General features: G+C 37.9%; 1 protein-coding gene and 1 long non-coding RNA gene across 2 annotated transcripts in view; one reads left to right on the top strand and one right to left on the bottom strand.

Moving 5' to 3' along the window:
* The window catches only part of LOC144580630 (uncharacterized), a 34,188-nt gene extending 20,574 nt beyond the window's left edge, over positions 1–13,614 (top strand). The window contains exons 2-3 of the long non-coding RNA XR_013530542.1: positions 9,814–9,944; positions 11,307–13,614. This is a non-coding gene — a long non-coding RNA (uncharacterized LOC144580630). The remainder of the gene's footprint in view (positions 1–9,813; positions 9,945–11,306) is intronic.
* KRTAP13-1 (keratin associated protein 13-1) lies at positions 7,591–8,455 on the bottom strand. The gene has a single exon (XM_008986556.4). The coding sequence runs from the start codon at positions 8,402–8,404 to the stop codon at positions 7,886–7,888; it is 519 nt and encodes a 172-aa protein (XP_008984804.1). The 5' UTR covers positions 8,405–8,455; the 3' UTR covers positions 7,591–7,885.
* Positions 13,615–13,908: the final 294 nt, after the last annotated feature.

The raw sequence follows: 13,908 nt of genomic DNA, 5'->3' as shown, positions 1-13,908 counted from the left end.
CACATAAACTCCCTTACATTCCTTTGTTATTTACTCTTGCTATTAGCTCAAAGAATATTAAGATGCCTTCAGCCATAATTCTATCCTGAGGCTTTTACAAAACCTTCAGTCCTTCCAAGAAGTTCTGTGACTATTTTTTATATTTTTCTTTAATATTTTTCTCTTAATATTTTTGCCATCACCCTTATGAACTACCACATTTTAGCAATTTTAGAGAAACGATAAAATAATTTATATTAAACAGAAATCAAGAGTGCTCATTAAAATTTTTATAAAATTCTAAAATCACTAAAACAACACAAATATATTAAGACGGTAGAAACTGAGATGATTGAAGTTATTTTACTAATCCCAAAAAGGCAGAAAAGGAACATAAAGTTAGATCAAGTAATAAAATTATAGGTAGTAGGTGTGTGTGTGTGTGTGTGTGTGTGTGTGTGTGTATAAAATAAATTCAATACAAAGTCTCACAATGCCAGACTGGGTTCAGAAAAGTAAAAAGCCACAATATCGTTTTTTCAAAGGTAAGCAATAAAAATAAAGGGACATAGAAATATTGAAAGAAATGATATATATCATCTAAAACAACCCCAGTATAAGCTGGCTTCAATAATAGCAGCCACAGAAGCTTTACTAGTAATAAAGTAGAATGTTAATATTAAAATTGGGTGTTAGTTGACTGTGAATATCATACCCAAAATGCTTAGAGATGTAAAAGCAGCAGACAAAATTAGTTAGGATGTAAACACTTGACCAACACATTAAAGAAAATTAATCGAATTGACATATCCAAAACACTGCACTCAACAAGATTAGCAAATACATTCTTTTATACGTACATGTATTTTTTCTGAAAATACGCTAGATCACAAAGCAAGCTTCAACAAATTTCATGATTGTAATAATTCATTATATGCTTGCTGATGAGAGAGGAAATACAATATAAGTAAAAAATAATATCTAGAAAAATCTCCAAATGTCAATTTGGAATTTAAAATGTACATAACCCCTGATTCAAAGAAAAAAAATACTTAAACGCACATTAGAAAATACTTTGATCTGAATAATATAAAGATAAAACACGACCGGGAGCGGTGGCTCAAGCCTGTATTCATAACACTTTGGGAGGCCAAGGCAGGTGAATCACGAGGTCAAGTGATCGAGACCATTCTGGTCAACAAGGTGAGACACCGTCTCTACTAAAAATACAAAAAATTAGCCGGGCCTGGTGGCACATGCCTGTAATCTCAGCTACTCAGGAGGCTGAGACAGGAGAATTGCCTGAACCCAGGAGGCGGAGGTTGCGGTGAGCCGAGATCGCGCCATTGCACTCCAGCCTGGGTAACAAAAGCGAAACTCCGTCTCGGAAAAAAAAAAAAAAAAAAAAAGGTAAAACACTGAAAGCTAGAGATTTTTACACATTAAGTGCATATATGAGAAAAGAAGAAAGACTCCTAGAAAATGATAAATATGACCAATGGGGTGGGACAGACAGCATAACCAAGAAAGTAACATTTTTAAGAATGAAAGAATACAGCTAATGTCTTAATATTAGCCTTTTTCTTATTGGCAGATAAAGATATTTTTCTTTCTAGAAAGTAATTAACATCAATAACCAGAAACAATGGTATCTGTTCTGCTCATCCAACTTAAGCTCCCCAATTTCCTAATGATATGTTCCTGTATTTCTTTTGCCTTTGCCCATCAAATAGACAGCACACTTTGGGAAATTATGAATACTGATGAACCTGTAAGATTGAGAACTGTGGAAATCTCTGAGCTGTTTTATGTGTTCACTTCCTCATATATAAAAATATTTGAATTTTTAAAAAGGGTCTTTGCCATAGGTCTGTTTGATGGGCTAAATAAATAATAAATAGGATTATTCTTTGGGCCTCGATTAAAACACCATTAAAAGCTATCTTTCTGCAATAGGTTTATATTTCTTAGTAATCCTTTTTATCTTAGTTTCGTATGTTTTCCTGAACTACGTAACTTGCTGAATGTTACTGAAAAAATAAGCACAAAGTATCCCAGCTTTATGTTGAAATCCAAGTGAAATAGTTAAGTCTGCTGATATAAAAAACTTTTTTGGGGGGGGTCTGTATTTAGTTTGCACTTCAGAAAAGCATTGATGAGAAATTATAAACATATTGGAAGTATGTCCTTTTCACCAAAAATTATTATCTATATTCTTCTATCCATATGGTAAAATAAATTACAGTGGGGACTCAACACTGGATATGTAAGTGTAGTAATTTTTAATGAGAAGTATTGGATAAACTTATTTAAAGTTATTTAAACTTTTTTTAATAGATCTTTTATTTATTTGTTTATTCATTTATTAACCTACACAAACATAAATGTTATTCTAGTTCACTAAACTCCCCGAGAATCTGTCAGCTCTACAGTTACCTCTGTCAGCATAGATACGACCCATGTTCTTTGAATGAATCAATGTGTTTCCTAATTCTAAGAATTTCATTTATAAAACTCTTCAGCTAGAAAACATGAATGTTGAGTAACTATAGTTTGGATGAAAACAAATACCCATAGTTCAAAATAAATTAAATCAAATCCACAGGTAAAATTTACTCCCAAATGCATATTGAGCTTTTATTTAACTTGCCAAATCAAACTCAAAACAAATTCTGATCAATAACCTATAAATGACACCATAAAATGTATTTGAATATAAGAATAAAATAATTTATTGAATTATAATGATTAAGCTTTTATTAATTTTGGCAGAATATAAATCAGCATAAGTTCCATCAGCAGTGCTGAATTTACCCTTACTATTGGTTTAAGTCACTTCATTAAGAATGCAAGATTCAGCCTTTTTTAGCCTGCACTTGATGGAAAGTGACTGGGCAAGAAACTGGTGATCAAAGATGAAGAAGATAGCTGTTACTGGAAACAGTGAACATGATGAAATGCTGAGCAGACATTTTGATAACGGCTTAAAGCATACTGGAACTCAACAAGTTGATCAGCAGAAGTAGAAGCCACATTCGTAGGTTGGTCTGTAATAGGAATACTGGAAGGTCCTAGAAGGAAAATACGTTGGACAGCAGAATCTGGATCCATACCCCAAGGAAGAGAAGCCGTAACCTCCATAATCCAGGGAACTGAAGCCACTGGATCCATAGCCCAGTGAAGAGCAGCCCCTAGGTCTACAGCCCAGTGAAGAGCATCCCCTAGGTCCACAGCTCTTGGGAGCATCAGCTGCTGGACCCAAAGCCCAGAGATGCAAGTTAAGTCACTTGTCAGGGGCCCCAGAGCACAGAATTCTTCAGATGGTAGCAGGACATCTTGCAGGGGCTAGATACCATGCAGGATTTCTGGCAGCTGATGGTCTCCCAGCAGGTCTCCCGACAACCCCTGTAGAGAGAGAAGGCCATTTGGCAGGTACTGGGAGAGCAGATATCAGCATTGTAGACCAGATTGCTCAGGTAGAAAGAGCCACAGAAGTTTTCAGAGAAGCAGTTGTAGAAAATGTTGATGGGAGATGTGAGTTTGGCTGAATTACAATGAGAAGATTCTCAGATTTAGGGCCATCTTGCGAACTGAGCAACTTATATACTTGTATCAATGGATATGGAACAGTACAGGTTTAATTCTCTCTCATTTATACACCCTCTCCTGCATATGTGTAAGTCATTAGTCTCTTTTACAATTGTAGTTTCCTGGCTTTCTATTATTTTTATGGATGCTAGAATTTATTATTACAGCACAAAGCCAATGAACATTTCTACATCAGAAAATCTAGTTGTATTTGTTAATAATGCCCATCCTTTCCTGTTCTGAAAAGGCCCCTCCTTTCCTCTCTGGCCATGACTCCATTTGTTTCTGCTTGTACTTTGGGGATTCTGTCTGTCATTTTTCTCCTGCGTCAAGTAATCAGTGGTGCAGCTCTGGCTTTTGCAAGGATGCTTCTAATGACTGACTCTACTTGTTGCCGCTGATTTATATTCTCCAAATTTATTTTCCATCTATTACATATTATTATATGGTGTTTCTCACATCCAACAGAATGAGAAAGGATAACACATCATGAGAAATTGCTAGAAACAGAGATGAACCAGGAAAACAATTAAAGAAAAGTCTGCATCCTAAAATGACTCAGGCTTTTTACTGCTCAGATTAGGAGTGAGCTCTGTGCATCTGAAAGTCATTTCCCATTTCATAATTTTCTCCCAAAATATAAAATATCCTTCTTACAGCCTCATGATCTGTGGAATGGTGACAAAGTCTGGCTATCACCACCTTGCACAGTCACTTTGTCTATTTGGTATTTTTGTTCTTCTTCCCTGGTGGATGCACTCTGGTAAGCACTAAGAAGCCATGCAAAGATCTTCACACTGTGTGTCCACTCACATATGACCAGCTACACGTCTACGCCAGACTTTCTTGTATCAATATTCTAATATTTTCCCTTCCAGGGTCACTAACCGGTTTATCAGTTCAATTTTCATCATCCAGGAATACTAGAAGTATCATCAAATGCGGCCATTTTTCTTTTCATACCAAGTAGATAACCAGGGACTAAACCTAACGTCCTGCCAAGAGAGGTGATGTTTTGCTCACCATGCTGTTTAAATGCATCCACATAATGAATCCATCTGTCTGCAAATGCAGCTTGAGATTTTTCCTTCCTCTTTCAGCTGCATTCCAGTCTCCCAGTATAGCCAGGTGTGAGCTAAGTAAAGATGATCACTTTCTACCCCATGCCCAAGTTCTGGATCTCTCCCAGGGCCTGGTCATATCCCAAAAGCTGACCTTCCATAGATGTGTTAATTCACCACTAAAGATTTTAAAGATTTTAAAGCCTGGCTATACACATTCATATGCCTACATTATGATTCTCCCACTGGAGCTTGCCGTAAATTCCACATTGCATTTTTTTTGTATTACAGATACACCCAATACCGTAGAGTCTGCCAGATTTAGTCAAACTAACAGGACCGCTTAAATCTGTACTTAGACAGGCAGAATCATTTCCTGCACCTGATGCTACCTAAACCTGGGTCTTTGGGCCAGAGAGGTGTTTCTAAGTGATAAATATGTTTCAGAGCTCAAAACAACTACAGGTCTTCTGCTTCCTAATATGTAGCAGGAAGTGCAAGAGAGTTCATCATTTATTATGTATTTGTACATGTTTTGTATTATATTAAATTGTTCAACATGAATATATGCTTATGCAAAATAAATGAATATAATATAGATTATTTTACATAGCATTTGACAAAAGTTTTATTTTATAAAGTTCTTGATAATATTTAGATGGGTAAAGAATTAGAGTAGGAATGACTGATCAGAAAAACATGTTAATAGTGTATGAATCAGAGAAGATGAACTCTAAGTTAATATGATCCAAAATTCAAGACATTCAAAATTCAAACAATGGGTACATATCATATATCTGCAGACTGATTTCTCATTGCTACGTCATACAAATTATAACTTGATTCCTAATAATTTGCTGAACAGGAGTACATTTATACATCTCTGCTTTGTTCATTTGATTTCAGCTTCTGAAAATTCTCTTTAATCATTACTACACTACGGGTGTTTTTGCTTCTTGTATTAGTCTCCAACTTTCATGAAATCTCGACTCTTGATTTTCTTATAAGACCGGGAACTCTAGTGAATCCGTGATCCACTTTGAATCTTCATTTCCTTATGTGTAAAATCACTGTAAGTTCATAAAATGCACATTTCTTGTGATTAGATCTAAAAATTAACAGGGAAATTTTTTGAACTCTCCTTTTTTAGCTCTATATAAAGATATCTTTATGCTATTAGCTTGAAATCTTAGCAATAGACAATTTATCTTACCACTTTATTATTTTTTCTGATACTTAGGTTATAAAATATTAGAATGAAAACATAAAATGAGAAAACTAGGCACCTGCAAATGTGTGTTGAAATATGAATGAGACAATCATTTTTGATGATATGAAAAGCTTGCTTTTTCCATCCATGTTTAATTTGATTCTTAGATCCACAAAGGTGAAACCCTACATCTCATGACCCTAATTAATTCTTACAGTGGATAATTGGTTTCCTCCTTGTACACATGTAAGGAAATTAATTATATGCTAAAATACTTGATGAGATGAATGGATATGGTTCTCTTTGCCACCTAACATTGACTGAATGAAGAAAGCGACCTAAGCCTATGTAGAAAAAAGTTCCGTGTGACCTAAATACTGAAATGATTTGGAGCTGAACTTCAGCCTCTCTTTTGAATCTAACCACATTCCTATTATAAAAGTAGTCACAAATTCTATGACTTTCTGTTTGTTTATTTATCAAGACCTTTCTTAGATTTTGGCCCTGGTAATTTCTGAATATTTTCACATGTATTTTCCTTGTCTAGATTTTCTAAACAAAAGACATTAGTTATATATATTTTTTCATTTGTGAGCATTTGATTTTAACTTATTTACCCTTAGGTATGAACTTAATAATTTATCCCTAATCATTGCATAGGAGATTTCTTTTAAAAAGTGCATAAGTGATTAGAAGAGAAAATGGAATGAAAGTGCTCAATCTCAAGACTGCTTTGGCAGTTTGAAGGACCATATCGGTCTTTACCACACCACATGAAATCACTGTGCATTGTGGCTGAGCTACATTTCCAGTCATTCCTTGAATGCACAGACTTTCAGCCTTTTCTGCTTTGCTTATTGTATATAATCTTCCCAGACTTCTAGCCGCCAATTTTTCTGTCTTTGCAAGTCAAAAATTTGCAGCTCCTTTAAGATATTATAGAATAAGTTTTCCCTTCTGCATTCCTTATCATCTTTGTGTCCTCATATTTTTACATTTAATGATACTTACATGTATAATGGACCTATTTCTCTAACCGCTGTTTTACAGTCTAAAGGAATAATGCATGGGAACAGTTATTTAACATTGTTTGAACTCTTTTTTTCTTCTCCTTTCTTTTCCTTGAAAAAGGAACCTAAAGTTTTTATAGGTTTATGTTTATTTATTTTCACATTTACCTGTTTCTGGAACTACTTTGCAAGAGAAAACAGAATTTTACCAGAAAAAGAAAAATAGGTATCCCTTATTACACATGTGTAGATAATTGGATCATATTGAATTCTCATCAATAAGATACAGACATTTGATCGTGATTGCCAACAAATACTGGGTGACTTTAAAAAAGTTACTTGAAATCATTTTGATTTGTCTTCAATTCAATTTTGCTTGTATGTATGTCTATAACCATATAGATCTAAGTTTTATTTTTGTTCCCTGAAGATTCCTGATATAACTGTCAGCTAGTTTTCTACCTTATTCTTATTGGCCTTGTCACAAGAATCAACATTTCATAAGGGAACCAAGCTAATTCCCGAGTCTGAGATTTTAATGAACAAAAGCCTGTGTATTTAGTAGACATCTACTACCTGTAGTCTGAGTAACAAAAATCTCTGAACCCCCAAAAGTTTGTTTGAATCCCAAACTTCATATGGTTTTCAAACCTATTCCTATATATATACCAGTTGTTTCATAATAATCCCCTAAATATGTCACAACCAAAACTTGGCAATAAAAAACCACCACAAACATAGCTGAATATCAGACCAGTAGATTTATTTCGTTAAAATGATTTGACTTTTTCCACAATTGTGGAAAAAATAAAATAATATAAATTCTAACTTTAATGTGTACTTCAAGATTATTTTGGGTTAGTACACAGGTTTTCAGATGAAGCCTGCCAGTCAGTATCTGGGGCCAAAGACAAATTGAGAACTTGATAATTAGAGAATAAGAGGCTAATTCTTTCTGTACAAGATGAAGACAATAAAGGTTATGAGTAGAGACATTAATGGCATCGGCCAATAAAATTAGCAGTTTAACAAGATGATCAATAATAGAAGCCTGATCCACAAGTTGGTCTGTAACAAGAAGACTGGCAGCTCCTAGAAGCCAAGTAGGTTGGGCGGCAGAATCCAGATCCATAGCCCAGGGAAGGGAAGCCGCAGCCTCCATAACCCAGGGATCTGAAGCCACTGGATCCGCAGCCCACTGAGTAGCAGCTCCTAGATCCATAGCCCAGGGGGCGGCAGCTGCTGGAGCCAAAGCCTAGAGGCCCAGAGTAAGTCGTCTGGCAGGGATTGAAGAGCACAGAGGTTCTCGGGCGGTAGCAGGAGGTCTGGCAGGGGCTGGACTCCACACAGGATGTCTGGTAGCTGGTGGGCTCGCAGCAGGGCTCCTGACAGCCCCCGTAGAGAGAGGAACCCAGCTGGCAGGTGCTGGGAGAGCAGAGGTCAGTGCTGTAGACCAGGTTGCTGGGGTAGGAAGAGCCACAGGAGGAGCCTGGGTAGCGCATGTAGCCCCCACAGGAGCGGGAGGAGAAGTTTCCAGAGCAGCAGTTGTAGGACATGTTGACGGGAGATGTGAGTTCAGCTGAGTTACACTGAGAAGATCTGAGTTTGGATGCCACTCCTGGAAGGGACCATTTATATACTTTCAACTGTGGGTGTGGCACCTGACAGGGTCATCCTTCACGTGTTTGAGCTCCCACATTTGCATATAAGTAACTTAGTAATCTTTGTAATTGCAGTTAACACGCTTCATCTTATATTTATGGAAGAACTCATTTTGTTTTTACAGCTCTGCGTCAATGAAATACATTTATGTTACAAATGCTATGACTGTATGTGATTAATGTCCACTCCATTATGGCCAGGAAGACCCCTCTTATTTTCTCTGGCCATGATTTACACACTTGCTCCTGTTTTGGCTGGGAAATTCTTTCTGTCTTGGATGGGGATGGCAATGTACTCATATTTTTTGTCAGTGGCCTAGCAGCAGAAATTTTATTGGTTCACACTCTCCAAAATAGTTTGCCGTCTATTATTTACTATAAGCAATGTTTATCATTGCTGTCTCAAGGACTATGTAAAAGTAATCCAGAGGGATTGAGAGATAACTAAAACCAGATATCATCTTGAACACGTTTAGAAAAAAAAATTAGTGTTTAGAAAAAAGAAATCAAAACAAAAGCCAAAAAAAATGAAAAACATCAATATGGACAAATGTGGAAAAAGCAAACCTCACCTCACTGCTAAGATAAGGTAGGAAATAAAGCACAGTAGCAGAAGGATGATCAGGACTGCCAGGGTTCCAGCTAACTGATGGGTAGTCCATCCTGAAAGCAAATCAAAATGCTTTCAAATAGACGTATTTAATAGCTTTTGTATGATGCATTCATATTTGTAAGTGTCCTGGAGCCTGCATGCTTATAACACCTCAAAACCCCCACCTCAGTATTCTGAATGCTTTCTGAGTATTTCCAGAATAATGCCACCAGCTTTTATGTTTTTCCCTCTTCTTGTGGGACGTGACTCTGTCCCAGCCCTCTTTAAAGAGATGGATTTAGGTTGTGTGGGTGTGGAAAAATATAATTTGGGGATCCTCATTAAAAATACCATATTATGAATATAATAATAGATATAAACACAGATATTAATATAGAATAAACACTTCCAAAGTTAACAAAACTCAAGACATCACAAAATCAAGACAATAATATACCATTATCATCATCATCTATAACCTTTTCCTATATTTTTTGGCTGCATCCTCTTGGATCATCTCCACATAGGACAATGATTTTTTCAACATGATTTTCTGCAGAACAAATGGAAGTAAAATTCAGTGTGTTTTAGAAATAGTATATCAAAACTACTTGAATTACTTTTTAATGACACAGAAAAGTGTTTTTTTTTTACATTGCCATTTCTTGTGAGCAGTGCCACAGCTGTAACATCTTCTGTCATTTCTTTTCAGCAGTGCTTCAAGCCTGAGATTGTGCGCCTCTCATCCAGATGTCCCTGGTTTACCTCCCACCTGTGTCTGTTGGCAATGGGGGATGTTTGTATGAGGATCGGCTACAAACAGCTGTGGATCCGGGGTTTTAGGTGTGTCCTAGTTTGTGGCAAAGCAGTGTCTTTGTTCCAACGCTTCTAAGGTTTATAAGGTCGACGCTGGGGGCTAGATGTGTTAGAATAGTGCAGGCAGCCCTCCGGAGACGCCCACAGCCTGAGGACGCCACCAGAGACTCTCAAGTCACAGCAGCATAGCTGGAGCAGCAGGTTCCTTCCAGTCTCCCTGGGAGTGCTAATAGAGCTTTGGAAAAGGTCAGGCAAGAGAAGGACCCTCAAACTTACCCTTCATTAAGTTACGTTTGTCTCTGCCTCTGCCTAACATGCCCTGCCCAAGATGTCTGAGCCTGTGCAAATATGTGATGTCAGGGGTTCAAGAAATATAAAGCCATGGCTTATGTCATAGAATTGCAAATCTATTTAATAAAAAGGTAATAAAATTATCCAACAGATACTAAAAGTATCAACTTTTTCTTAATGTAAACGTATGTTTAATTGGAATTTTCTTTAGAACTCACTATATAAAACTTGCATAAGTCAAAGAAATGACAAAGAAGCTTCCTGCACATCAAACAGCTACTTTTAACAACTTTATTCTGTGATACTCTAAATATCTACATTTTTTTCTATAAGCTCTTGGCAGCTAGGAGAACAGTTCTAGGTCACATGATGCTGTGAAGACCATTTCCTTCTCAAATCCCCATTTTCCAAAGAACTTTTTGAAAGTAGTCATCCTATCACAACTAAGGGTAACTTTTTGTTGAATGGAAATAGGACCAGTGTTAACCAAATTAACGAAGTCAACCAATGTGTAGATCAGGGCTCACCCTTCTAACTTTCCTCCCGGCTTTACAATAGTGCCCTTCTCCTCTTCATGCATATCCTGCTTTTTCTACAGTACTGTGGTGGTGAATGATACCACTTAAAATAATAGACCACAAGCGCATAGGTCCTCTGTCAAATCCAGCCCACATAGGTTTGTTCATCTCATAGATGCAGGCCCCCATGGGCTTTTTATTAAACTGTAAGATAGTTGCTAATATTCAACAATCAAAAGATTCACAAAAATTTGGATTTGTGATTTAAAAAAAATATCCAAAAGTCTAGTGATGCTGGGTTTCCTTGCTCACAGTTGGCTGGAACTGAAGACAAGCTGCTCCACTGATGTGGGACATGCTTCTTATCATCCCCACAACTCTAACCACCCCTCTTGTCTCCCAGTTCCACAGCCAAATTTCAGTGTGACAACACATCAAGCCTGCACTACTTTGTTGTGTCAGTTAATGTGTCTATCAGAAGTGAGAGAATGTGAGATGAATTAAGAAGCTTTGGGTTTTAAGAAAATTTCTGAAAACTGTTTCCTTGTGCACTTGACAAATATTCTTTCATGTTTAATAGGAAAATACATCATGTTGGTGACAATGGATTAGAATATGAAGCATCAATCATCAAACAAATCTCAAATCCACTGAACCACCTCACTTATATTTATGACCTGCCTGCATCATCTAGTGATTTGAAATAATCTCCTCTGACTTCAAATACTTTATAAGCCAGCAGAATTTGAATTGGTTTTTATATGCTGGGCAAATGCTTAAATCAGTGGTGTCTAACTTCGGATATGAACAATGGGTCATTTTAGAACATACAAATAAACCAAAACATATTTGATTAATTAAAAAAATGATTAAATTCCTCTTAAGGCTGCCTCATTGATGGTTCTGATGTACCACCATTTTTGGAAATTACTTCCTTAAGTTAAAAGGTTAACATCTAGCCAGGACCCCACAGGAAATCCTCATAACCCTGTGAAATCTTACTATATATCTGACCATTGTAATCCCCTCTGGACAGGGCTTGTCTGTCAAAGTATATAAAGTACATTAAAAATAGAGAAAAGGTAATCTGTTTTCGGCTTGCACTATTGTAATTTGATTGTAAGGTGCGGTCCTTGATAATAATACGTTGTCTTCTCTCTTCACGCTATTGCAAAGATGTAATAGCTCTTACAAATGCTCTTATTCAGGAATGCTGAAGATGGATTTAGTGGCATTAATATCCATCCTGCGAGATGGAACATCTTAGAGTTTGAACAGAGGCCGTGTCACTACCTGATGACACTGTACAGATGGTCTCATGATGACTAGTAATGACTCCTTTCACCATAAATACCAGAGCAAATAGTGATTTTGACAGACTATGACAGCTGAAATTGGGAAGCAGAAGAAAAAGGGACTTCAGTTAGAAATCGAATGAATGGCATGATGAATATGTGCGTAGCACAGAAACAGTCCCTGGATGTAGAAGGCACTCCACAGATAGACGTTGATAGGATAAAAAGGGAAGTGAGACATGCAGATGTCTTGCCTGAAATCAAGCATCTCAGAAGCCTATCTAAATGGTAACTACTTTGCCTTTGTGCATTCTTTGATTGGGCATCTGGGTGAAAGTTGGCTGTAGCTGTTAATAGATTTGGAAGCTTTTTCACTCAGAAGTTGGAAGCCTCAACAATGGGTCAGATGCAAACCATGGGCTGGCCTTTATCAAGCTGGAATCAAATCCTAGCCTAGTGGCAAAAAGCAAGATAAGGGGAAAAGAGAACATGCTAGAAGATGTGTGTGAGTGTGAGTATCCTTCCTCCTCTGCCATTTTTGAAAGGGGAGGAGTTCCTTTATCACCCTCACAGGTCATGTAATAGGGTGTGACTCGCTTCTTCTGTGCCTTGCATCTCAAACCCCTAGAGGGGAGCATGCAGACAGGCAAGTTGTGGGGACCGTGGGCTCTGAAGCCATGGCAGCATCTAGGGTTGAATGTTTACAGCTTCTGAAGCCCCAGTGGATTTATCTTACAGGCTCTTTCAGCTTAGCAGTCCACAGCTGGCTTATGTTAATCAGCTCAATTACACCCTCTGCCTTATCACAAGGAGAGAAGACTTTATCTCAGGGTTCTTGCCCTAGTGTACCAGAAAAATCAGATCACATGTGGGCTTGAAGGATTAGTGCAAGGTTTTATTGAGTGGTGGAAGTAGCTCTCAGCAGGTGGATGGGGAGCCACAAGGGGATGGAGTGGAAAGGCAGTTTTCCCTGGTGTCAGGTCCCTCGGTGGCTGAGCTCTCCTGTAATGGCCCTCAGCCAAATTTCCCTTGGTGTTCCACTGTTGATGGCCTGCCAGCATTTCTGCTGGTGTGTTCCTCTTGACATCCAGCCCTTGGTGTGTTTGCCCACTGTGGTCTCGGGGTTACTATAGGCACAGGAGGGGGACATTGTGAGCCAGGGTGGTACAAAGTGCTTCTGTGTTTTCAGAGCTCTAGAAGTAGAGGATGTTTAGAAAATGCAACATTTGGGCATGAAAGCAGGAGTGCCTTTCCTCACTTAGGTCTGTTGGCACAGACCCTACCCAGCACTTCCCAGCCCCCTTTCCATATCACTTTGAGGAAGTCTGGCCCCATCCTGATTTTGGATGCCACCATTGCTTTCCTCCTTTCCTTCTGTTTAAAGTGTTTGCTGGAGGTTGAAGGAATGACAAAATAGCATACAGAAGGCAAATCTGCATTCACGCAGCATTTCTTCATCTAACCTCTGGAAGGTATCACAGGATTGGGTGAACTTTCTGTTCATGAGCTCCCTTTATTCCTGAAGGGAAAACAAACAAACAGACATGGACAAGGAAAATAGGGATAGGAGAGGAGGATAAAAGGAAGCAAAAAAGGAGGTTATTGAAGGTGCTTCTGTATTTTCAGAGCTCTAGAAGTAGAGGATATTTGAGGTTCCTCTGTGTTCTAGGCTTGTGCACTCCTTTTTGATGTTCTTTTGTTTGTTTGTTTGCTTATTTTGAGACATAGTTTCACTCTTGTCGCCCAGGCTGGAGTGCAATTGAGTGGTCTTAGCTCACTGCAACCTCTGCCTCCTGGGTTCAAGCAATGTTTTTGCCTCAGCCTCCCAAGTAGCCAAGATTACAGGCACCCGCCACCACATCTGGCTAATTTTTGTATTTTTACTGG

The sequence above is a fragment of the Callithrix jacchus genome, chromosome 21 (assembly GCF_049354715.1).
Source record: "Callithrix jacchus isolate 240 chromosome 21, calJac240_pri, whole genome shotgun sequence".
NCBI classification, from domain to species: Eukaryota; Metazoa; Chordata; class Mammalia; order Primates; family Cebidae; genus Callithrix; species Callithrix jacchus.
The sequence above is the reverse complement of the archived record's forward strand: the minus strand, read 5'-3'. Positions and strand labels throughout refer to the sequence as shown.